We start from the raw sequence: 27,116 nt of genomic DNA, 5'->3' as shown, positions 1-27,116 counted from the left end.
TTGAAGCCATTTATTACTCCATATGGAAGGTAAAATATTTTAAAGTAAGTAAAGTGATCACGTAATAAAATGTAAAGAAAAGAAAGAATAATTGTTATTGTTATTCCATAAACATTTTAGGCAATAAATAATGAATAAAGAACACTAAATAAACTAAGTAAAGTATGTTATTTATTTTATTACATGTTTTTACTATACTCAAAAAGCTGTAAAATGTTAAGTTGCCACAATCTCTCTTATAATAAACAAAGATTTTCCCAGTAGTGCTGAACGTGCACAATCTTCTTCAGCAACACATGACTTTAGAGTCATACAGAAATACTGTTTTACATACTATTCTCTACTGGTGGCCACAGAGGGCCTCGACAAGTTAATCGTCTCTGTCAGGGTCATAAACACACATATATATATATATATACACATATAATATATATGTATGTATGTATGTATGTGTGTATATATATATATATATATATATATATATATATATATATATATATATATACACTACATATACATATACATATATATATATATATATATATATATATATATATATATATATATATATATATATATATATATATACACATACATACATATATATATATATATATATATATGTGTATGTATGTATGTATGTATGTATATATATATATATATTCACACATCACGATATGCCACTGTCCTATTTTCCAATGTCAACAAAAGTTATCCACATTTGTCCCAGATCAACTCATGTACATTGACTACTACTTCTGTCTGTGTGACATGTCCAGTGTGTGCTACAGTCCCTGTGTATGTTGCACTTAAAGCTGGGGTAGGCAGGCAGTTTATTTTTGGCATCATTGGAAAATAAATTCCATAATAACCTTTCAGCAATTCAAGTAGACTGATAGAAAACTAGACTACTGCGACTCCTCTTGGCTGACGGAGAGAAAATGTTGCTAATGTTCTTTTGCTAATAATTTAGCCTTCTGCTAACCATAGCCAAAGGCTTAGCCGCAGCCGTGGTTAGCAAAGGGCTAAACTATCAGCAACATATCCTCTCCATCTCTATAACGTTTCGCTAATATTATAGCTAGCTAAGGCCTTGAATCATAGTATGTTTACTCAAAGGGCTTGGAATAACCACCACTTTGCAAAGAAAAAAGGACTGTAATTCTCATAGAATTGCTATATAACGGCATTGAGATCATAGTTTACAAAAACTTTTAATTATTTAAATTATTAACTGTATTTAAACTTGCCTAAACCACACACACACATGTAAACATATACTTACCCTCTAATCACATTAATATGAGAAAATTATGACAAATCTTTTCAGTGTTGCCATGTCTCACCTCTGGAGGGATGGATTCCATCCCGGCGCAGTTTTCATTGCATTTGTCATAGACGAGACGCAGTTTGCGGAAGAGCACAGAAAGCATCCTTAGGTGCTCCTGGAGTTTCACCAGCCTGTCTTGGTGGGTGTTGGGGTGGTAGGTAACTCCATTAGGTAGCTGAGAAGCACCACAGAGGAAACGTTGTGTTAAGCAAAGTACAAGCCTACAATTGTGCTAGTGCTAATAAAAACTAAACAGTCATTGATCCCCACTGACTGCAAAAGGCATTAAAAATCCTCTGTTGTACCCTAACTGGTAATATTTCATTAGAAGCCATCTACTTATGCACATTAGATGCACTTTCCTGTAAATTAAGTGGCATACTTTTCTACTCAAGAATGAGAGCTACGGTCTGTAGAGAGACTTTAAAATGCATTTATCATCTTTGTGTTCATGCAACAATAATAACTGCTCTTGATAATAGAATAAAATCACAATTTAAACTACAAAAACACAAAAACTCAGTTGCATCAAAGGTTAAATGCTTCAGCTGCTGAACTTTGAATGTTTTCACTTACTCTCGCACTGGCTTTTAACTACAATGGGTGTTAAAGAGTAACAAGACATGTTTTTTACTGAGAAAATCGACAAGCCTCCGGGGCAGCACTGTCTGATTATAAGCATCCTACATAACATGAAACAAGCCTGCCTTCAGGGCAAGCAAGCAGAAGAAGAAGAGAGACACACAAAGAAATAGTGGGGAGACAGACAGACAGAGGGAGAGAGGCGGGGAAGAAAAGATAAATGAAGAGTTTTTATAAGTATAAAGACAGCCTGTGATCTGAAAAACAAGTCACAACAGTTCTGTTTGTGTGTTCTGTGGCTGAGACAAGCTTGTTTGGCCCGTGTCTGACTGTGATTTTAACAAGGTTCAGGAGGAGCGTCTCAGAGGAGCAGGCAGACATCCATGATAAACTCATGCTGACCTCGTCTTCAGGACACCAGCAGCACAGCTGAACTTCATGTGAACTGATAAAAAAAGGCATGATATCCCAAATAAAATGCTCAAGGAGTCCACCAGCTTAACTTTAAATGTAACTCAAACAACTTTCCACCATCACTTGATTTCATTAATGTAGCGTATAAAATATAAAAAAATATATATATTTATATTTATTAAGGACTGTTGACAATATAATGCATTATAATAATAATAATAATAATAATAATAATAATAATAATAATAATAATAATTCAATTATTATTATTATTATTATTATTATTATTATTATTTTGAAATTGAGCCTGAGCAGAATTCTGCAGGCAAATATTTCTCCTACATTATCCACAGTTTAAACTGTTTTGCATTTGTTGCAAATTCCTTATACAATCCATATAAGGCTTTACATGGTCACCAGATTACATGAACTTTAAACTCTCTGCTGTCCCATTGATCCACTGGTGTAAACTTTTGAGCTGATCCTGAGTTGAAGTTAAAAATAGATTGATCAGGCTGTTTGACTGTACTGATGTCTCATCTTTGGAACAGCTTTCCTTTCAGTATTCAGTCTTCTTGCTCTGACTTGTTTTTAAATCTTGCATCCAAACACATTAAATAATTGCTGTCCTGAATGACAGCTGTTGTTATTTGCACAATAGCGCTCTGTCAAGTTACCATCAGAACTATTATTATTATTTTAGTATATTTTCTATGTTGTTTATTTTTTGGCTTTTTTAATGTAATATTCTGATGTTTAATCTTTGTGTTCATGTTGTGTCTCCAAGTTACAGTTTTTACTCCTCTCACGCTATTGTTCCTTTGGCATTAAATGTAATTAAGTGGGAAAAATATGCAAAGAATATGAAAGGCAGAAGGAGGGGCAAACTGAAAACTGAAGGGGGGTGTAACCATATTTGACGGGCATGTAGGCAGAGAGACAGACCTGCATGTTCCTGAGGAGCTGGAAGATCTCCATGGTCCTGAAGACAATGTCTTGGACCGTCTCTTGGCCGATGCGACACAAAGAGGCCGTGTTGACATCACGTGCTGCCTGGGCCTGCTGCTGCTGTTGTTGCTGTTGTTGCTGCTGCTGTTGTTGTTGTTGTTGTTGTTGTTGCGGCTGCGGTGGCGGAGGCTGCCCGCCAAAAGGCGACACTAGCGGAGGGGTAGTCATGGAGACAGCAGGTGAAGATGCTGGTGGAGGAGGTCTAGGACCAGGTGAGGTTACCTGTCAGGCTGTTCCACACCAGCACACCGTTACATGCCTACATGAAGTGTTTTACAGGAGAAAATGTTGACAAGGAGGGAGAAAGTAGGACAAGGTGAAAAAAGTCACTGTGTCTGAAATGAGTGTCTAAAACGAAAACGTTTTTAAGGGGAATTTTGTTCAATTTTTGCCCCTGATGTTTGAAATTTAGAGCCATTACACACAATTATTTTTGCCCACTTGATTGTGATTTATGGTGCAAATACATTGGATTAAGGGGCTTGTATCATCAGTCAAGTCAAAGTTTTTTATTTATTTATTGTCATATTCTAAATAATTATAGAGAAGCAGTCGTTGGCAGGGCTCCCTCTAACAATGCTCATGTAAATATGTATTACAAAAAGTAAAAATGCAAATGATAAAATAGTACAGACGTTAAATATAGGGATAAAATATAACATATATAAAATATTAAATCATATATATTTGTGGTAGTGCAGTAATTAAAAAATAAACTGTAATATAAGCAGGAATGTAGTTAATGTATAATAAATATATAAATATAGAGAAATGCAACAGCAACAGTAGTATAGTTACTAAAGTACAACACCATTTATACACTCAGGAAATGCAGTACAGCTCTCTAAAAGCTTCACAGCTGTCACAAATAAACTAAAACGATACGCTGTCTAGCTAAACACATTCAACACTGTCAAAGTCTCTGAGCTAACGTTATAGCCTGTAATATAAGTTGTATAACGGGGCTGCAGAAACAGTTAAACATGCCTTTACATCAGCACAAGTATACTAGATGCTGTCCTGGACTTTAAGTTCCACACCCGAAAGCGTTCAGTCTGAAAACAGGTTAATTAGCTAACATGTGAAAGTGGAGTGGTTGACACCGAAGCTAAGTGGACAGTCACACCACACGCGACACTTTCTCTCGGATCATTTTCTGTGTGCCGTTTGATTATTCCGGCACGACGTGAAACTTAACACCGCAGTGAGTGTTCATATTTATTAAACATCACATTAAACGACGTGTAATGTTACCTGTGTGGTGATAATTTATCTGTTTTGTTGACATGTCAAGTTTTCTGCTCTGCTCCTAGGATTTTCAGCTACAGCAACTATCGCGAGAATTCATCCTGACACCGCGACTGATTACGGTAAATGATGAAGTAGAAGTGCCACTTGAAAATGTATTTTTTACAGAAGAATATATTACAATCTACACGAATTTAAATGTCATATTCCACAAGATTAAAGTTAAACCCATGTTCATCTTTTGAATTGACCCCCTCCATCTGAATTTAAATGTATTTATAGTTTATAGTTCGGTAAAGCAAGGCGCACAGCAAATGTGTTCTACCTAGGGTAACAGCGCCACATGTTGGCCTACTCTTATATAACAGCCAAGTCACACACATCTGCCTTCATCAACCCTCAGGCCAATTTATGCCACATGAGTGCTTCTCATGGGTCATTATAACTTTTTTAGTAAGCATAATTTAAATTCAGTCCATAAATGGGTATATTCTCTACTCTGTGTTATGTAAAATCCTTCAATGCATCCATTCATCCATTTATTACTTATATTGTACAGCTGTGTTTGGATTATTTTGTGAGCCATCAGAATTCAAATTAATTTGAAATACGAGTGGCGTCAGAAATAGACAGTAGTCTGTACAAGGCTGCTTTCTCAGCATGTGCTCTGCCATGCAGCAGAATTACTGCTCTGACTTACAGAGCCTGGAAAAAGAAGCTTTATGAAAAAAAATAAAAAGGCTTTGCCTTCAGGCTTGAGTGGGGCTGAAAAGAAGATTAGGATGCCTATTACTTAATTTACATTATTCATTCAAATGTGGGGTTGTATTTCAATTTCCTTTTATCTGGAACACATTTTGTGTAATAATAACCTGTAGTCATTTATTCTTTATTTATTTATTTATTCTTTAGTCATGATCTGCAACATGCAAAACTGATATGAAAAACACAAAAATGGCCACAGACAAAAATTTTAAAAATGCAAATGTTTTTTAGTGATGTATTGATTACATCAAGGCAAGTTGATGGAAATGTATTGATTTTTCACATTCTTGTAAATTCTAAACAAATACTTTCATTTATCAGGAGGCTTATGAATCTGATTAATTTGTGTGCAACATACTGTAGGCTACATCTTGAGAGAGAGAGAGAGAGAGAGAGAGAGAGAGAGAGAGAGAGAGAGAGAGAGAGAGAGAGAGAGAGAGAGAGAGAGAGAGTAGTGGTAGTGAATGGAGGAAAAGAAACAGAGAGGAAAACATGAACAGAGATTTGGGGAGGGAGTAAAGGTAACAAAAAAAACCAGACAGTGAACACCCCTTGTGTAGAAACACAAACCGTGTAATAATTATAAGCTGAGGGGGTATCTGGACTAAAACGGATTATCTAGCCACCTAGTGCATTACTCATGCTTTAATTAAATACGCACTGATCTGGTCCCTCCAGGCCTAAATTCAGATGGAGTCAGAAGGGAGTACAATGGTCTGCTCTAAAGGCAGCAGCATGTAAAGTCCATTCAACTGCTCACATATTAGTATAGCTAGGGATGTGAAACATGGATAAAGTGCACGGATGGAAGGGTGTGCGTGTGTACTGTATAAATATGTACCTGCACTCAAGCTATATACTTAGTGCTGTAGTTTAGGAGTTAGATCAGGTTTTAGGTTAATAACAGGGATGTCGGTTCGATTCCCAGCTCCTTCTGTCCACACGCCAAAGTGTCCTTAAGCAAGACATGGATTCCCAAATTGAGAGCACCTTTCATGGAAACTCGCTGGCATTGCTGTGCGAGTGTGATTTACCATTGACTTACTTATAGTACATACCGCTGTATGTAGCCTATAAATTAATTATGTAGTTATTCTTTTGTTACTTCAGATTAGGGCTGCAAAAGAACGATTATTTTCATTGTTGATTAATGTGCCATTTATTTTCTCTGTAAAATTGATTATTGTTGGTCTATAAAATGTCATAAAATGGTGAAAAATGTCAATCCCAGTTTGTCAAAGACCAAGGGGAAATGTCGTGTTTTGTCAGACCAAAACGATGTTGTGTCTTTACCATGGGAGTCGGGAACATCATCAAGGTCCTCATCTTACCTTAACCTCCAGACATCCAGAGCCTCCTCGCGCAATGCAGGCCAAGTGTGAAGGACTATGAAGCCTCTCAAAATACCAAACCAAGACAATGAACGAATCGTACATGTCTTCATGTCTAATACAATTTTCCCACAACAATACCAATACTATCAGGAGCAGAATTTCATTAAAGTGGTTTACGATGAAAGAAAATAAAGCAACAGAAGAAGAGTAAAAACGACATACATTGAAATAAATGAAAATAATCTACCAATCTTTCCAAATTAATGGGCAGGCAGTATCAACACTTATAGACACAAACACATGATTAGTGCTCGTACTTGGACATTATTGTCTGATAATTCCCTGTTCATGCAGACAAGTGCATGTCCATCCATCGTCTACCGCTTATCCAGGGTCGGGTCGCGGGGGCAGCAGCTCCAGTAAGGAACCCCAAACTTCCCTTCTCCAGGCCACATCCGCCAGCTCCGACTGGGGGATCCCGAGGCGTTCCCAGGCCAGTGAGGAGATATAATCTCTCCACCGCGTCCTGGGTCTTCCCCGGGGTCTCCTCCCAGCTGGACGTGCCTGGAACACCTCCCTAGGGAGGCGCCCAGGTGGTATCCTTACTAGATGCCTGACAAGTGCATGTGTGTACAGTATACGTATATTGCAACTGCATGTTTAAAATTCCTCCACAAACCCTGGTGCAGCCAAACATTGTTCAAACCCACAGAGCTATTTTAAATTCTAGTCGGGGTCCTAAAGTTCCCAAATATACCACACGTGCCTAGCTGATTTTGGGGGAAAATATGCATAAAATGATGCATAAGACATCTTGAATAGTTCTATTTGAAGTGAGGATTAAGATGCTTTTAACAAATGTACAGAAGGAGAAACAGAGAGATTACATTAAGTGTTATGAGGTTAAACACAAACTCAAATCTGTTCAAGAAAATAATTAAATGGGGTCTTAAATACAGTGGTGAAAGAAGTACTTATATAGTTTACTCAAGTAAAAGTAGCAATGCCACTATGTAAAAATGCTCAGTTTACAAGTAAAGTATTTTAAGAAAAAGGGCAAAAGTATTATCAACCTTATTAGCAGTACTTAAAATATCAAAAGTAAAAGTATGTATTGGGCATAATGGGTCATTTCAGAGTGTTTTAATATCATTTGAATATTACAACACAAGATCATTTTAACTTCTGTCAAATAGTTTAATCTGTTGTTTTTTTTATCTGAAAAGCAGCTCCAGCTGTCAGTTAACTCTAATGAAGTGAAAATTACAATATGTATTTCTGATTAGATTAGAAGTAGAAAGTAACATGACATGGAAACACTTAAGTACTTTATTCTTTTCCACCACTGCTTAAATGTGGATATTTTCAAAATAAAAGACTTAAAGTAATAGGCACAAGCCAGCTGTGTCAGGTGTTATTACTGATGCCCTTGACCGTGCTGCTGTAGCTCAGGACACCCAGAGCTCTTCCTCCAGGAAACATCCGCAGAGAAGAAGGTCGAACTCAAACGAGCCGTAAACACTTCAGTGTCAGTAACATGTCAGAGGCCCCTGGTTGCCCAAAATGGCTGCCCTGGTACTTTAAAAAAAGAAAAGAAAATACAAACTAACTTTAAGGTCAAGGAGGTGGGGGGGGGGGGGGGGGCTGTTAACAGGGATCAACATGACATCCATGTGTGCGATTGTTGCCCAGCAACAGAGGAGCTGCTGTTGATAGTGAGGGGTTAAACGGATACAGTGCTTCATCAAGAAGGATTTCATGACATTGTAAATTAGATTTTAAAGCGCAAGACTCATAAGACAGAGTATTTGAAAAGGGAATATTTTATTGAATAATTAATTTGACCTTACAACTGAACAAAGGCATTTGTAGAAAACTACACCTAATGCTCTCCACATACAGTACTTCTGAGATTGCTGGTGTAATAGTCAATGCATAGAAACATTCATTGATCTATATTTACATACCTGGTTGTGTGCAAATGGATGTACCTCATGTCTTAGGTAATACTCAAACAAACAAAGTAATTATAATGTGCATTTAGGATAGTGAGAAGTATAAATGAAAAGGTACTAACACGATATAACATGTATACATTTAATAAAGGATGAACAGTTAGTTCATACGGAGCATTGTGAGGTCTATTTTATCATGAAAACACTTAATATTCCTGAGTGCAAAGACAACTCAGGAATATTAAGACAAGTTCAAAGTTCACCTGGGGGGAGGATGTGGAAAGGGAACTTTCCTTCCAAAATTCATGTGCAAGCTCGCCTTTCATTCAGACACATGCTCTTTCTTAATTCAACATAGTTATTTGGGAATGTCACCACAAAAGGCACAGTCATATGACTTTGGCATTAATGTCACAGCATTACCATAACGAGAAGTGCAGAACACCTAAATAGTGTTCATCATCACAAGTTAGTCATTTTGCCCTATTCTGCTGGGATCCGATACAATCTTTTAAGCAGGTTGCTACTTCTTGGGCTCCTCACACAGGTTACATCCAGGCTTCAGATCCGCCTGTCTCTCCATTTGAATGGTAACAGAGTGGAAGTTGTAGTTGGAGAAACAAGCCTGCGTCATTTCTCTCAGGACAGTCTGAGCATCCACCGTCTCGTCTGTGGAGAGGAAGACATAAGAAATGTCAGTAAACACATATTAGTCACCTCGTGTGTTCATACTGAATCATTTATTATTTTACATTTTTATCCTATTAGAGGTTTGTGTGAAATTGTCATAATTAGCCTTCATTCTTGAGCTATGACCAAAAAACGTGACCTTGAATGTTTTACCACCAAAATCTAAAATCAGTTCATCCTTAAGTCAAAGTGGACGTTTTGTAGACATTACCTCCAGGCGTTCCTAAAATATTGTGTGCACGAGAATGGGACCTACAACCTCGGGCCACAGCTATCAGTGGCGCAGAGGCATAAAGATGTGATTCATGCAAGTTGTGCTTTCATGTTGACTTTAAGTATTTTGGCTAATTTTAGCAAATTCTGCTTTGTATTTTAGCCTGAAGTTAGAAAATGCATATGAACGAAAGAAGAAGAAAAAAAACGTATAGTTTATACGACCTCTGGCTGTGTTTAGATTCCTTTATGACGGAAACAATTTATACAGTAAAATGCAGTTAAATCGTGCTGACGGCTCATATATTTGCATTTTAGCCTGACAGCTTCTTCTCACCTATGGCTACGTGTGCAGTCAGTACAGCCTGGTTCATGGTGAGGGCCCAGATGTGAAGGTTGTGGACCGCCGTCACTCCCTTCACTGCTACCAGACCATTCCGCACCTCTTCGTACTTCACCCCTCCTGGAGTGCCTGAGACGTAGAAGAAAAGGTAAAAAATGACAGAGAGCTGCAAACACTGTATGTTGCCATTGTTTTTAGGGCTGGGGAATAAGAGCCTCACCTTCCATCAGGACAACAAGAATATCCTTCAAGATGGTGAATGTGGTGCACAAGACAAATATGGAGAACAGGAAGGTGCAGATGGGGTCAGCGATCTTATATTCTGGCTGAAAGAAACAACACAGACAATTGTACATTTGCTCCTGGCCAAGATCATCAAAGGATAAAAGCAAAAGTATGCCTAAGTATTTTCTTTGAGTAATGGGGATAACACTAAAGGGACACAGGACGTTGACAATGAATAGAAGATTCCTTATGCAAGAGAAGCTCATCATTTTTGCCGTAATGGCTGCCCTGGGGTGGAGGGGGGAGGGGTCTTTGAGCATTCTGTAGACACACACCAGGCAAGAAAATACAGAAAATATGACACCATTTTTCCTGCACACATAACCTTGTGTTGTTAAAACATTTCTCAAGAGTGAGGATGTTTTGAGAAATTCAGAGCAGTGGAAGGTTGGAAGCTAAAAATAATGCAGGAATAAATAATGTACAGTTTGCACTGTATGCTGCAGCAGTCTCACACCAACAATAGCAGTCACCAAAAGAAGCTTCAGCAACTTGATGGATAAAGTTTTTTTACTTCTTTCGGTAAATGTTATGAGATTTCTTTCCTAAAATACATCACTATGATGTAATAACTGACTGTTATTAGTTAAGTGTGCAAAAAGCATATCATCAAAGAAAGAACTGGTTTCATTTAATCCAAGTATAATATTGAATCCCTAAATCGCAAACACTAATAATAACTAAAGGGAAGTTTTAAGAAGTTTCCACACACACACACACACACACACACACACACAAATCCCAAACTACATTTTAAACAACACGTGAAAACCATTTGGATTAATAATGTTGTATACTACTTGTTTATACTCTGATGATATAACACACCAAGTACCACAGTAAGTAATTGATTACTGAACAAAATTGTTTCTAAAACAAATCGCAGTTCTAAAAACAAATTCAACAGGAGGAAAGTCATAACTGTCTTGTAGTTTATTGACAAAAGACATTTTAAAATGCTTTTATGTATTTCCCACCCACTCTACACTCCTCCCTTCCTCTCGTGGGTTTAAGTTTCACTCTGCAAGACTTCCCACACTCTGAGCACACCTAGAGAGGCTCCTAACCTTGAAGTAGATGATGATGGCGCTGATGAGCACGCTGATGCTCTGCAGAAGATCTCCCACCACGTGGACAAAGGCCGCTCGCACGCTGGCATTGTTCTGCTGAGCCCTCCGTCCTAAAAGAAAGTATTTCAGTAAGATCCATGCTCTTAAAATAATTATACACTGGATTATAATCCATTACATATTTCATCATAATGTTATTAGAATGGCCTGTAATGCCCCCCACAGTGCCACTAAACTACAGAATAATGTGCTTGGGGGATTAAACAATTAATATTTAATTGTTTCATGGACAAAGCTAAATCATATTCAAGAGGCAAGTGACAAAATATTGACTTGTATACGAGGAAAATACCATTACCAGAAGTGTTTTGCGCCGCGTCAGCATGGTCACCATTCTGGTATGAGTGGTTTGAGATCTGATTGTGTCCGTTTCCTGTGTTGTGACTGTGACCGTGACCGTGCCCGTGCCCGTGCCCGTGCCCGTGCCCGTGCGAGCTGAGACCCCCATGACTGTGCCCGTGGCCAGACTGGTGAAGCACCAGGGCCATGCTTTTGAGAGTAAGAACAATTAAGTATGATTATCATTTCTGAGACACAACTACACAGACTTCTTCAAGAGTCCATGAAAGTAGATTTAGTATTGCGCTCTACGCACGGAAAAAAGCAGTACGATTGAAAACTTTGGGTCTATTTTACTCACACAATATTAGCAAACACAGCACAACCGGAGGTAATGAGCATGATAGTGCCCTCGATGGTGAAGTCATTGTTGATGAGGCGCTCCACAGCCAGGTAAACCAACACTCCTGTTACCAGCCAGATAGTGAAAACTGACAGCAGAGCACCCAGAATCTCTGCAGAAGGGACGAGGAGGAGAAATCAACATGGACTGACTGGAAGCAGCTCCAGATAACACAAAGAAGAACCTCTTAAAATAAAAAACTTTTTTGGAATACTGAGTGTGGCTGTTAGAAACGCAATTACAAAAGAAATGACTCAAAGCATCTATGGAGGACTGATATGATATCACCTTCTCCATGACGCTTCAAATATCAATTTGCTTATTTTTTATTGGATCTCAGATGAAAAAACCCATGTTTCACTTTTGTGTTTTATAATTACATTAAACGTCTGAAACGATGGATCATTCTGTAAAAGTCTATTAAAATATGACTGTGTAAACTGCAATGTAATTCCAAAAAAAGAAGAAGAAGAAGAAGAAGAAGAAGAAGAAGAAGAAGAAGAAGAAGAAGAAGAAGAAGAAGAAGAAGAAGAAGAAGAAGAAGAAGAAGAAGAAGAAGAAGAAGGCCTGCAATTAACAGTTTAGTGACACACCACGGTTAAGTATAGATGTATTAATCTAACATTTTACAGATGTTCTGGTAAAATCTTGACTAATTAGGAGAACAATTTAATTACCTCTGAATGTCTCAAGTCTTCTCTAGTTTTAGATTAAATAAACTGTCAACAAAAATGTTCTGCTGCCACGTTACTATGTACCAACACAATTAAACCCTTGTGTGATTCTGCTCCCACATGACAGTCTGTAGTTTTACTGTTGTGTGGCTTGCAAATTAATTATGACAAAGAAATATGTCACTGAAAGACCCTGTTACTTTACAAGTATTATGGTGCCAATGACAACCCACTCTTTTAGCCTGAAAAGTTTAAAGAAAATCCTGCATCCGTATAGATCAACGTCAGTACTGTACCTGCACGATGCCAGCCAAAGCTGAGCTTGTGTGTGGCGGGTCTGGAGGAGAGCCAGAGGGACAACAGGCTGATGAGGAAGCTGATTAAGTCTGCAAGCAGGTGGGCAGCGTCTGTCATCACTGCAAGACTGCCCGCATAATACCCACCTGCGGAAAGAGAGGCAATAAATTAATCATACTGCTGAAATGCTAGATTCATACTTGTGTGGGAATTACAACAACAAAATACAAAGAAACAAACAAAGAGAGACAAGAAAGAAGTTTAAAAGTAAGGATATTGGACAATAACTTGGCGCTATATGGAAAAGTTAAGAGATCACCAAAGTCATTAAGATTCACCATCAGCTGTGAACGTTTTGGGCAACAACAAAAAAAGAAGCACATCTTATGAGAACGTCATAAGGTCATTAATCACCAGATGTAGTCTGAAAAAGCATCACATTAAAGCTGGTTATAGAAATATGATAAAGAAAGAAGAAGAATCAGGGTTTAAAGATTAAAGTGAGAGACAACAGAAAGACTCACCAAGGATTTCACCAATCATGAAAACCAGGCAGACGGAAGTGACCACATACAACCTCCTCCTGGCGACTTTCTTTTCTCGTTCACGGTCCTCCTGTGCACGGCTGTTGTCATGGCAATGCTTGATGCCACCGGCGCCTTCTATCTGTAACGCCTCCTGGTTTGGCCCGCTGGACGTAAAGTTCAGAATAAATGCAGTGAAGTGAAAGAAGATAACAGCATGTAGTTGAACAATATTTGTGTTTTGTTTAGGGTGCAACTAATTATTATCATCTTCAATAAACCTGTCGCTTATTATTTTACTTCCTTGATTAACTGTTTAGCCTTTAAATAGGTGGAAAGTATAGCTGCAGGTCAAGGGAATTGTATCTATTTTTAAAATAAATAAATTGCTGGATATTTAAAAACATAAAATAAATAAACTGAAAAGCAGCAGCACTTTAAAAAAATAAAAATAAATTGTGATTCCACACAAATCACACATTTAGGGAAAACTTAATTAAATAAGGGGAGAAACTGCAACAAAAAAACAAACATTTTAAAGTGCGCTTTGTTTTATCCTCGGATAGAAATAAACTAGAAATGAGTGTATTTAGTTGTTTAAACGTTAAACAACATACACATAAGTGACAATTTAAATGCTTTAAAAAACAGTCAGCCAAAATGGAAATGCTCAGCTGCCAAATAAATGTATTATTTCACAACCAAAAACAAGAACCAGCTTCATGATCAACTGCCAGATAAATGTATTATTCACAACCAAAAACAAGAACCAGCTTCATGATCAACTGCCAGATAAATGTATTATTCACAACCAAAAACAAGAAGGAAATAGCAATAAAATGTGCACAAACTAAAAAGCAGATAAAAACAGAAGAAGATCCGGAGCTTTACAGCTCGAAGTGTTGCACCACATACAGCTTATACAGAGAAATAAATAGGTGAAACTTGTAACTAATGAAATATTTGGGCACAGTGCCAGACTCTGTGCACACCTCCCTGGATGACAGGAGTAAAACTGCACGTTTGCGCACTGCTTCTCAGACCAGCAGACTCCAGACCAGTCCCGTGTGGAAACAAACAAGGGAACGGGAGCAAAGAGAGGTCCCACTGCCATTACTGAGGAAACTAAGTTATATTTTTTGACAATAGATAGGCTACTTTGTGAGTCACAAAAAAATTCACAGAACAATTTCCGATAAAACATGTAGCCAATAAGAAATAAGTTCTTCATAAAATATGGTAAACAGACAATTACATGTTCTTAAATTCCAATTTGTGCACATACAGCGCAAATGAAAGAATAAGAGTTTACCTTCCCAGAGTGTATGAGCTCCTCACGTCTGACACCAGGACTAGTTTTTCTGGATCCTTCCTTTTGAACATGACTGACTTCTTGGAGTATATCAGATGTACTTCTAAAAAGGAAAATATAGTTTTAGTTATCCACATTTAGTTTCTATTTCTTGTTGGTTGTGAGCTTCTTCAGGCTTTGTTGTCTCCTCTTAACAGCCGATGAACATCCTCTGAATTCAGCCAGAGTTCAAACAGTTGCATAGGAGATGTAGCCTTGTGACCACCACTGTTGGCACCGTGTGCAAATGCATGGCCGCTTGCAATGCTTTGAGAAGAAGGTGATGGTCTGCGGGGATTCAAAGTAGAGATGTTATAGTTTAAGTTTAAAAGACACCAAATCTCTAAGCTAAAGATTTAGCGAAGGGAGCACCCGACAAGCCCATAAACAATGTATCAACATCATGCTCTCTTGAATGTAGCCCTAAAGGTTAACGATAAATTCACCTTTGAGTAATCAGTTGTTCGCTCATCAGACTCAAGAGGAGGCACTTGGTTGTCCAGTCAGCCAAAGAAAACTAACGGCCCCGCCCACCTCCTTTGACCAGCCGGCACTCTGTGATTATACAATCAAACTAAGTGCCGTGCGCTCTTCTAACTTTTCTGATTCCAGCCTCCTCGTCTCAGTTTCAAAAACTATCTTTACTTTTAAATATACTTTTTAATCGAAAAGTTTGTCTAAAGCTGTGAAACACCTGCTCCCAGATCTCTAATAATGAATTCATATTTCTTTGTACTTTTAAAACATGTGTTACTGTCATTTCCTTCTATTTTAGCCCATATTTATGAATTATGAATTATGAATTTGGGATGTAAGTTTTGATCACGTGGAGTAGAAACAGCATCTTATTTGGACTCCTTTAATTGTCAAGTCCCTTTTTGAAGAGAATAAGTACATTTTGTATTTCATACTTGCATCTGAAATAACTATATGTGGTTTTGAAAGCACATGCTGAGATGAGAAATCCGCTACAAAGAATGCATGGTCCTTATATACTCCATACTTATATACCAGCAGTTGTTAATGTTTGCTTTCAAAATGTACCACAAGGTGGCGACAATGAACCATATATATATATATATATATATATATATATATATATATATATATATATATATATATATATAAAAGGTTTGGTCACTACCATCCAGTGGTGGAGAGTAACTAAGTACATTTACTCAAGTATTGTACTAAAGTACAATTTTGAGGTACTTTACTTGGGTATTTCCATTTTATGCTACATTATACTTACAAGCAGGATACATACATGCATACATTATACATTTCAGAGGCAAATATTGTTCTTTTTACTCCATTGAATTTATTTGTTAGCTTTAGTTACTTGTTACTTTGCAGATTCAGATTGATATTACAAAATGTAATGAACAAATACATGTTGATGATGGGGGAAAAAGGCTATAAATTAGTTATATAAATGAAAATGTGTCCCATTGTTACCAGCTGCAACATTAAAGTAATGTGACACTACGTTTAGCCATCAATACTTATAATATCATATACATTATTCGGAAGGCCATTCTACATGAGTACTTTTACTTTTGGTATATTTTGATGCCAATACTTTCAGGCCACCCTCCAAAGCCACTCCCCATACATTATCGTTATGAACATATACATATCATAATGAACGTAAACAAGGAACATATCTTTTTTTATTATTTACAGCAGTCGCGCTCACAACTTGTGCTAGCTTCAGAAGTTAATAGGTAACACCCACACTAGCTTTAAGTGAGATTTTGATGCAAGACTTACTTGGAGAGATTTTCTACACAGCGGTCTTTGTACTTTTTAAAGATATACTTGTGATACCTCAGATGGATGAGGAATATTTTGTTTTCCTTCCCAAAACACACAGTTTAGGATTTTATACATTTTCATTTAATAATAAATAACAACCATTGTGCCCCTGAGCAAGGCACTTAACCCTGAGTTGCTTCAGGGAGACTGTCTGCTAAATGACCTGTAATGTAACAACTGTATAAATAAATAGAGAGTGAAGGAAGCTGCTAAAAGTGTGATGTCATTTTCATTTGTTCACATCCCCTCATTCACAAAGCCACTGGTGACGTTACAGCTCGTACAACTTACATCAGTGCTCTTCAGTGTCTTTGAATGCCGCATTACGAACATGAGACAATCACACAATAAGCCTTGAAGGCAGACTCTTTTTTCTTTTGAGAGTCATGACGATTGGTCTAAAAATAGCTTTCAATGTGTCAATACGGCTATTTTAGTTGATACCTACTGTGGACGCCAAAAATGTAGGCCTGTGTTTGGTTTGCCAAGTCGTGTGTGTGTGTGTGTGTGTGTGTGTGTGTGTGTGTGTGTGTGTGTGTGTGTGTGTGTGTGTGTGTGTGTGTGTGTGTGAATAGATGGAGCAGTGGGGTTGCTAGGGGCTGCAGAGTGAGGGTAAAATGGCACGAGAAGGGTTAGTTACACATGGCTGTTCACACTGTTCTTAAGATCCTGACCCTGCTACGGGCCACTCAGATCATGAGAGCCATACTTACAATAAAGCCCTGTGTGTGTGTGTGTGTGTGTGTGTGTGTGTGTGTGTGTGTGTGTGTGTGTGTGTGTGTGTGTGTGTGTGTGTGTGTGTGTGTGTGTGTGTGTGTGTGTGCGTACATGCAGTTCTGTCCTCTCTCCATCCTCTATTAACAGATAAAAACAACAGACCAGAACCACTGCAAGTAAGTTTTCTAAAGACACAGCGCTCTTGTGGCCATGACAACCTCCGCCCACCTCCTCTCCATCCTAATGATCATCGTGTGTGTTTGTGCATCTGATAAAAGCCCCATACAAAAAACACACCCCGGTGGTAAACAACTCCAGGTTAGGCATCCGGACAATGCACTGACGTCAGACCTGCTCGGTCAACATTCAAACTCCACACTGTTGTCTCTCAGTGGCAGCAAGAAAGAAGAGAGAGCAGAGAGAGGGGGTGAGACAGGAGTGTGGATGAAAGAGAGAAAGAGAGTGAGTGAGTTCCTCATAAGTCGTCAGAACTGCGAGGGATCTCATAACAGAGGAGACAGAGAGATCAGACAAGGCTGCACTGCATCTGAGAACATACAAGACACAGCAGAGGGTGAAGAAACCCAGTTAGACAAATTGAGGATATCAATAACCTAACATGATGGAAGTCGTCCTAACCAGACTGCGGGACTTCTCCTGCAAGACCTCCACCTTTGATGATTGCAAACCTGCAGGACGGAGTGCATGCAGGGATCCTCGGAGCAGGACTGGGTGCACAGGTGGACAGGAAGGCAGAAAACTGGACATAGAGAGCGCACTGGCCTGGCTGCGAAGTGAACTGGTAAGACTACATCAAGTCCATATCACTTTGTTTTTCAGTAGCAGTTACATTTACTCAAGTATACTTAAGGACAATTTGAGGTGTATCTAAGGTACAAGTACTTTTACTTTTGATTCTTTAAAGTGAGACTATGCAACTTTTGAAAGATGAAATAACTAGTTATTTCTTTTACAAATAAAAAGTTGAATTTATGAGCATTTAACGTACATTCGCTCAGTTAAATAAAAACAGGGATTTTGCTGCTACAGCCTCACTTGGCCTGGTTTGACCAGTGATTTATGTTGGCTAATTTTAGGTAATGTTCGCTAACTTTAGCTCGATATTGCTGTGATGTAACAAACATTAGCGAGTCATTTTTTCTCTACTTGTGCTATTGTTATGTTATTTATTTATAAATTTTCATTATCTCATAGTAGTCAGGTAGACACAGTGACAACAAAAGATCAAGACGTCAGGTCAGGGTGAACGGATGGGTCACGCAAACACAGGACTAACACACAGGAAACCGGAGCTTGTGTCCAGTGTGAAACCAAAAGCCGACACGTTGAATTATTTTAAGCTACGTTGCTACGTTAGTACATAACCACCTCACGCACTACGCCACATACGTAAGGGCATAACAAACATACTTATTTTAACCCAAATCACGATGTTTTCCTAAACCAAGTAGCTTTGTTGCCTAAACATAACCAAGTAGTTCCGTTTCACAACGTTAAATAGAGCGGTCATATTAGTCGTCTTGAGAGTCATTGGCTATTCTGTCATTTAGCTATGAGGACGTGTTGCAAAAGTTACATAGTCACACTTTAAAGTACTTTTGCTGATAATTTGTTGAATTGAATCTTTCAGCCAAAGGGAAATGACCTCCTGGATCATCCTGAATATTTTTTGTGTGGGACGTTATTGCCTTTTTGTTCCTGAGATGCATGTAGGTCATGTTGTTACAATGTCAACCTCTTTTAAACCATGGTCAAAGAGACTGTGTGTGTGTGTGTGTGTGTGTGTGTGTGTGTGTGTGTGTGTGTGTGTGTGTGTGTGTGTGTGTGTGTGTGTGTTTGCACCTCTGTGAGTAACAGTGTAAGGCTTATTGTCACAGCCTAATACATCACTTGGCATTTAGTGCATTCACCCAGACAGCTCGTCATGGTAACAGAGTGTCCTGAGCACAGAGGAGAAACCACATGTCCGAGTCGGACAAAACATCCAGCAGAAGCAGAGTCCTCCTGCTCGGTTTAATACGATCCTGCTGTGTAACAGCAATGAATGACAAAACCTGAATTTTACTCTTCTTAAAGGACAAGTAGAATTGCTGTACTTTAAACACAGATCTTATTCCCCGTCAGTTATTAAGACAATTTGCAGATCCACAGTCCAATCATTTAGACCATGAACTTCTACAATGGTCCATTTACTAGCGGTTCTCAAGCTTTTGAATTATATCACATGATCTTCATCAGTAGACGGCGTTTGCCCAGTTGTCATAGAAATGTGATGTTCAGATTTACAGTTTTTCTGAGGAGCCTTTGTCCATGTTGGCTTAAAGGCTGAGTTTCAAAGTTCATTCCTGACCTTGGAAACAGCAGCTGATGGAGGTTTCTCCTAATAAAAATGAGGCCACAAACCCACATTTTATTAATAATTTTGCATATTCATACTGTAGGACAAAAGATTTGTGCAAAGAAAGAAAGACATTGTTGAATTTTTTTTGCTTCATTTAACTGTGGGGGAATCACATCTTAAAAGCATCTCTATTGTGAGATGTAGAGATATCTTGATAATCCAGAAACTGAAGTTAAAGTGAGACTATTCTGTCTATATTTTTTATTTTTCAAAGACACCAATTAACCAACCATTACCCCTTATACCAGGGGTCACCAACCTTTTTGATACTGAGAGCTACTTCAAGGGTACTGAATAATACGAAGGGCTACTTGTTTGATACAAACTTCCTGAATAACATAGTTGCACGGTTCACCTTTAATGATAATATTACCATTAATAACAATAATCATAACACATTTTCATATATGTGAAGAGACTGTCTGATCACGTTAATGTTATTTATTCCTCATTTATTTATGTTCTCAATCTATTTTAACATTTGAAAGTCAGAGTTATCACATCTCTGATATTTTTGTAAATATCTTTATTGACAGTTTTATATGAATGAGAACATTTGTAGCATTTTGTTCAAAATTACACCGGTTATATTTTAGTACAAAGTATCACTTCTGTAAAAGCATTTAGGAAATCATTAACTGTCACATCTTCAAATCATATCCTGTTTGTACAAACACTAACTTTGTAACGTTGAAGAGAGTGGAGATGACATCGGAACCTTTCTTCTCGTATTTGAACAGTGTTTTCAATAACATCATTGCACCTTTCAAGACCTCTCCGTCCGAAAAGGCTTTCTTGTACATTATTTATTTTTTTAAAGTGCAGCTCTAAATGAAGCTTCCGATGCTTTGTGTGACTTGTTCACCGGCCTCGTGTAAAGAGATGCTGCTGCCCGAAGCTGCCTTTAACTCTCAGCTCCCGCAGTGCTGCAGGTATTTAGTTAGTTAGTTAGCATGGTAGTTAGCATGGTAGCTTCTGTGACACGTACCGAAGTGTATGTGTCACAATACAATACAATGTGCCGCTTTGCCGTCGCCCCGTAAATGAGACATACACGCTTTTCTTTCTCTTAATCAATCAATCAATAAATAAAAATTGTAAACGGAGCGCCATGGTGACTAGTGCTATTTTTAGAACATACACTGCTCCCTGCGGGCGACCAAGTGCCCGTGGGCACTGCGTTGGCTACCCCTGCCTTATACTGACCAATAGTTGACATGCTAAGGTTTTTTTACTTCTCTGTCTGATGTTACATAAATGTTAGATATGAACTTTATCAATCACCGCTAATCAAATCCCAAGGTTCTGTGTTCATATTTTCCTATAGAGTAAGACAGTTTTGTAAACCACATGATTTTGGTCAGGAAAGTTTGCAGTGGAAGAAAAAGGACACACACACACACACACACACACACACACACACACACACACCACACACACACACACACACACACACACACACACACACACACACACACACACACACACAAACACAGTGTCCAGCACATTAATTAAAAAGGGCTGGTAAAAAAAAAGTTCAGGTTTCTTCTCTCATTTCTTCAAGTGTCGACAAAGGCGGTAAAACTGGTATCTTTCAGCCGGAGCCCAGGCTCAGCCCGGTGCAGTAATTAACAGAGAAAAGAAATGCAGATCGGCCCAGATGGTTTTTTGTTTGGGACATTCCTAACTCCTGAGGACAAACTTGGACTTCGAATTCTGAATATCTTATTTTACAATGCTGGCAATTAGGGAAGAAAGAGAACGGCAGTAAGAAGCATTTGCATTTGAAAGAAAGCAACGCTCGAAAGAAATGGCTGTGGTGTCACACTGAGCATGAACCCGCTCAGCTTGAAACTCTGTGAAGTTCAGTTTCAGTTTCTTTCATTTCGGCCTGTTTGTCTGTTTTCCTCAATAGATCTATAATCTATAAAAGTAGAAACTAAACACATTTTTTTAAATATGTGTAGATGGAGATGCGTTCCCAGGACCAAGCTCTGATTCGGCAGCTGATGGAGCTTCACTCTGGAATCCAGGAGTTCAAGCAGGAGTTGTCTGAAGAGGAGCAAGAGGAAGAAACAGACGTGGAGGAAGCTGAGGAGGAAGAGGAAGGCAGCTACTGGGACTCTGAGAGTGAACGAGGAAGCGGCAGTCTATACTCTGGCACAGGGGAGGTGGGCGTTTCCATTTCTTGCCTAAAGACGCCTCCACCGCTTTACTCAAGGGTTTTATCGAAGAGGGCGTTCAGCAGGAGAAGCTCTGTGCCTTGAAAATGAAACCGTTAGAAGAAATTCAACTTCCTCATATCATCTTAGACAGTCAACAAAGACAAGGTGGAGCAAGATAAATACATTTGCAATTTCCCACCATAAATTCACTTTCCTCTCCGTATTTTGTTTTTCTAGAGGGAAGCCAGTAAATGTAAATGTTCTTACTGTTCTTTTAAACCCTCACACAAAATATGTCACTCCAATGGCTTCTTTAGCTTACAATTTATCATTTGTTGATTCTATTTTATGTAAAATATGATATTGTATATTAAAACAGGACAATTTCTGACAGACTGCAGTGAATTTAAAAGAATGTTAGACATTTTTTGACATCCACTTATTCGCTTTCTTTGCCAAGAGTTAGCTGCATCCAGCATTTGGCTAGCTTTGCTTAACATAAAGACTGGAAACAGAAGGTACAGCTAGCTTGACTCTGTTCGAATGTTGACTTCAGTTTTTGTACAGACTAAACAAATGAGATTACAATGTGTCAATTGTTGAGTTTTAGAAGTGCTGGAAGGTGTATTTTGTTGACTGGGACAGTCAGGCTAGCTGTTTCCCCTCGTTTTGCAGTCTTTATGCTAAGCTTAGTCAAGATAGGTCAAGATAGTGAAAAGGCCAAAATGTCAAACTATTCCTTTAAGTTATTATTGAAATTGTACGACAGAGGATATTACAAGTCTTGTTTTAAATATTGACCTAAAGGCAATCATTGATGTCTTTGTGTAGAATTGTGTGTGTGTCAGAAAGCAAGAGAGTGTTTTCTTTTATGTGTAGATAAATATAAATGTTAACAGCAGATGTGACAGAGATCAGAGCAGATCTTTCCAAAACACTGTACAAATGTTGGGTTTTGAATTTCTAGATTTATATATGTCTAGATAGATTTTTATGTATGTGTATGTGCTGGAAGCTCAGTGACCTTTATTGGCTGTAACTGCATTCAGAATGGATTCACTGCAGCAGCAGGACAGCGTGGAGTTCATTGCATCTTTATTGTGTATAGTAACCTAGAGCGAACCCACATGTAAATCCTTGTATAAAAAGATAACAGTGTTCAAATGGTTTGTGTATAGAAAGTATTTGTGAATTGAATGAACTAAAATTGTTTGGGAGTGAGAAATGGATTAAAAACCTACCTGAACTTCAAACATGTTCTGTCCTACAGTTTAGTATGCCAGCACAATAAAGATATGAAATCACACATTTTATTTATGTTCAATCACAAAACACGTCAACATAAAATTGTGACAAAGGTGATTTTCATCTTTACATTCATAATGCCTTGTTTTATGACCTAGCAAAACATTTACAAACAGGTTTCTTTAGTACAACTCTGCATAAGTGCAAAGTATCTATAAAAAACCGATGCCAGCATTACACAAAAGTAAGCTCATTTGTCTTTCCTCTACCGGTCAATTTTTTACTAAGACACATTTTATTACAATGAGCCACTATCACAAGCAAATGCATTCAATCTGTTCTGTTCAGTTATATCAGGACCATGGGTTCCAAGGAGGCAATGTTTCCACCTTTAGCCCCTCTTAAGTCTTCCCCCAGAGAAAGGACTCTCTACTGGGGCCGGCTACTGCTGATCATCCCCCTCTACTTCCATGCCTCCGAAACTCTCCCTCCTTAGTCTTTGGATCTCTGTGTTGAGCCCCAGTAGTGTCTGAGCCAGCTGGAGGTCCTGTGAGCGCATCTCCAGCTGCATGACAACAATGAAAAAACTGAATCATCATGTTTGAAGCTGTAATGTATACACTTGGATGCAGAGACACCAACACACTTCTTTTTTCTTCCTAATGTTCTCTTCATTCATGAACCTACATCGACAACAGATAATACAGACACATTTCTGGACATGACAATGATTGCAAACTACATACGAAAAAGCAAAAAATGTCAACCTACCAGTTCAGACCTCAGCCAGGTTATCGCTCCATCTATCTGTGCCCTTCGCAGCTCTTCGTTGGCTTGGTAACTCCTGCCGATACTGACCGGTCTGACAGCGGAGCCAGAGTCTTGAGGCTTTTCTCTGGACTCTCCTGTCGCCCTGAAGGCATGAATCAGTTTGTTTTTGATGTTCTCCAGAACCATAGTGGACAAAGTATCCTCGCTGTGACTGTCTCGGTCCATGCTGGGAGGGTACAGAATAAGTGGGTGCCCTCACACGTGTTGCCTCCCAGCACTTTCTTTGACAGGCACTTTCAAAACTCTGGGAATCTTCTCTGTTTCCGTTTCTTTTCTCTTCTTTGCACTCCACCTCTCCTTACTGGTCTTCCTCCTCTCCCTGTGTGAGCAGGTCTCCGCAGCACAAGTCTGTGTGCTTCTGTTCAGCAGCTGCAATCATCCCTTTTGCCTGCCTGGTGTTGAACTGGCTTGTTTTGTCATTGTTACTATGGAGAAACTGCCCTCCGCCTGCATGCCCCATCTCCTCCTCCTCCTCCTCCTCCTCCTCCTCCTCCTTTCGGCAACCCTAATAAGAATGGTAGAAGATCTCGGACAAAGACTATTGTTGCTTCCAAAAAGAACTGAAAAGACCCCCCCCCAACCACCACCACACCCTCCCCCTCTTTCCCCCCTTCTCTCTTTTTTCTCAGTCAATCCCGCCCTCATACAAATCTACTGTGAGAAATGTGTTGCTAGTGAGCTTTCATTTGGAAAGTGTCCATGTGTAAACCTGTGTGTGTGTGTGTGTGTGTGTGTGTGTGTGTGTGTGTGTGTGTGTGTGTGTGTGTGTGTGTGTGTGTGTGTGTGTGTACACACAAAATCCATCAAACCCCAGTGGACTGTTTCAGTGCGTCTCCCTAAATAAGACCTGCTTGTCAGATTAGGAGACAGACAGGTTGGACGAGGAAGGAGACACAGCCTCAGTGTTAGCTGATTCAGAGTCACAAAGGCCATCCTACGGTGAAATATAACCAGGCTCTTTGTGCCCAAGTTAAGTCCATTCCCTGTGGGGTTAGTGGGATGGTTTTTGGCTTCTGTAAGCAGTTTTTTCCCCCCGACTTCTGCACAGAGATGACACCGGGGTCTGGTGTATTTCCCTGTCTGACTTATGGGCCTGACTGTGAAGGGTAAGAGGGCATATTAGGAGGGGACATCACTCTCAGTCAATTTTTCCCATGGTAATTCTTTAATTTGAGGAAATGTTTTGCGCTTTTAAAGTACTATGTCATAGGAAACAAAGAGAAGTCCTGTGTGTGTTAGTAAGGGAGAGTTGAGACCTTGTGATGTCCAACACTTTCCATTACAAAACTCTCAATCCACACATTGACTATTAAATAAATGGCTTTGATTTGGAATTCTGTCAGAGTGTAATCTGTAAAGACGGTTGGATGAGCGCGTCGGAGGTAGAGACAGAGTAGTGCACTTGTCAGAGCTCATAAGATGTGAGCTATGACTCCATTTCTGCAGAGGTCTGTGGAGCGTGAGAAGAGGTTGGAGGGATTTGGGCCGTTAGTCTTGAGGGTCAAGGAGGCAGAGCAACGCGTTACAACGATGACAGGGACAAGTGGTGGAATGTAACTAAGTACACTTACATGAGTAATTTCATTTTATGCTTAATAACTTACTTCTACTGCACTACATCTCAGAGGGAAATATTGTACACTTTACTTTTACTTTTACAGCTTTAGTTACTTTTCAGATTATACATCTTTAATACCCTTCTTGTCCAGCGACAAAGAGAAAAACTGGGCTGTTTTTTCTGAGATCATGAAAAGTTGACTTTGTAAAGGTACATGGTACTCACAGGACAGCTAAGCTACAAACATTTGATGATCTTATAGAGTATGATGTATTGCTGTAGATAAAACTAGTATACAAACAGTATATAAATGAGTTAAAATTAGCACAACCTTAAACATCTACACCAAATACTTTTACTTTTGTTATTTTAAGTAAATAATATTGATAATACTTTGATATTTTTACTTAAAAGTCTAGTGTGTGTGATTCTCAGCTGAAAACTAAGAGTTGTTGTGTTTTCGTTAGCTTAGAATTAGCCTTTATATCTAGGGAGCGGGTCCTCTTCAACATGTTGCACCGCCATGTTTCTATAGATAGTGTGCAAACACGTGACAAAGCTGTGTGACGTATGATTGGAAAACAAATCAACAAAGCGAACAACAACAATACAACTCCGACTTCTTCAAAGTATTTTGACTCTGGAGTCCTCTGCAAAGGCAAGATTCAGAGAAAAAGTCCAAAAACAAAAACATGCACAGAAGAAAAGAGCAAATGGCTGCTATCATAAAGCTTTGCCGCTTCTCCTAGTGACGAGAAGTAAGGTCTTACAGTGTTCGGGTATTTTATAAGCACAAATGTTTAACGTAAACATTGAAAACATAGCTAACACATGGTTGAATTGTGCTTTTTCTTCTGTTAAATCCTCACGAGTTATGTTGCTAAACCAGCTTACGGCGTTCGGTAGACAGCAATTCATCCCTCTTTTGTTGATCGTTGTTTTTGATGATTTTAGGAAATCTAAAGAACCGTTTCTCTGGGTCACGAGTAGCGTTATGACCACATTTATACACTGCGCACACGATTGCCATTTTCTTTCAATCTTAGACGTTTAAATACAAAGAAAATGACGAAGCGTTGCAGCAACTCACACGTGAACTAGCGCTGTCTTGGTTGTGTATTCCAACCAACATGGCTGACTTACGGGTTGGGAAATAAGCGTGACGTTGAGTATTTTCACAGTGTGGTATTAGTACTTTTACTTAAATAAAGGCTCTGAATACTTTTTCCACCACTGACAGGGAAAAAAAAGGTTGCCAAATACACAGACTGAGCCTCAGGTGCTGTGTTATGTCAAAGTTAAAGATAAGTTTTAAGTATTTTAGATTTTGTCTAGTCAAGTCATGAGATGTATCAGATTTATTCATCAAGTCTTCCTCAAGTCCAAGTCATGTGACTCAAGTCAAAATAAACTAGGATTACATTGTTCTGAGTATACCCTGAAGGGCCTCCATACCAATGTTTAAAGGCTTGGAGCAGAGCTTATGTATACAGATATTTATAACAAGGATACATATCTTTATTTCCATGTGAGGA

The 27,116-nt window shown here is 38.7% G+C and overlaps 2 protein-coding genes across 3 annotated transcripts in view; both read right to left on the bottom strand.

Moving 5' to 3' along the window:
* Positions 1–4,720, bottom strand: part of med30 (mediator complex subunit 30) — a 33,735-nt gene extending 29,015 nt beyond the window's left edge. The window contains exons 1-3 of the mRNA XM_029442968.1: positions 4,589–4,720; positions 3,272–3,593; positions 1,347–1,505 (exon numbers count right to left, since the gene is read on the bottom strand). Coding sequence (XP_029298828.1) covers positions 1,347–1,505; positions 3,272–3,502 — 390 coding nt within the window. The 5' untranslated portion in view covers positions 3,503–3,593; positions 4,589–4,720. The remainder of the gene's footprint in view (positions 1–1,346; positions 1,506–3,271; positions 3,594–4,588) is intronic.
* A 3,582-nt stretch (positions 4,721–8,302) lies between these two features.
* On the bottom strand, positions 8,303–15,377 carry slc30a8 (solute carrier family 30 member 8). 2 transcript variants are annotated; one of them, XM_029442967.1, is made up of 10 exons: positions 15,272–15,369; positions 14,787–14,889; positions 13,475–13,641; positions 12,950–13,096; positions 11,938–12,091; positions 11,596–11,786; positions 11,235–11,347; positions 10,103–10,208; positions 9,877–10,011; positions 8,303–9,305 (listed from the first exon to the last, which is right to left on the bottom strand). In XM_029442967.1, exons 2-10 carry the CDS (start codon positions 14,855–14,857, stop codon positions 9,160–9,162), a joined length of 1,230 nt encoding a protein of 409 aa, XP_029298827.1. In that variant the 5' UTR covers positions 14,858–14,889; positions 15,272–15,369; the 3' UTR covers positions 8,303–9,159. The 2 variants fall into 2 exon arrangements, with proteins under 2 accessions (XP_029298827.1, XP_029298826.1); XM_029442966.1 differs by having other exon boundaries at positions 8,305–9,305; positions 14,787–15,113; positions 15,272–15,377.
* Between the last annotated feature and the right edge of the window lie 11,739 nt (positions 15,378–27,116).

This window comes from Cottoperca gobio, chromosome 11 (genome assembly GCF_900634415.1).
Source record: "Cottoperca gobio chromosome 11, fCotGob3.1, whole genome shotgun sequence".
NCBI lineage: Eukaryota > Metazoa > Chordata > Actinopteri > Perciformes > Bovichtidae > Cottoperca > Cottoperca gobio.
The sequence above is the reverse complement of the archived record's forward strand: the minus strand, read 5'-3'. Positions and strand labels throughout refer to the sequence as shown.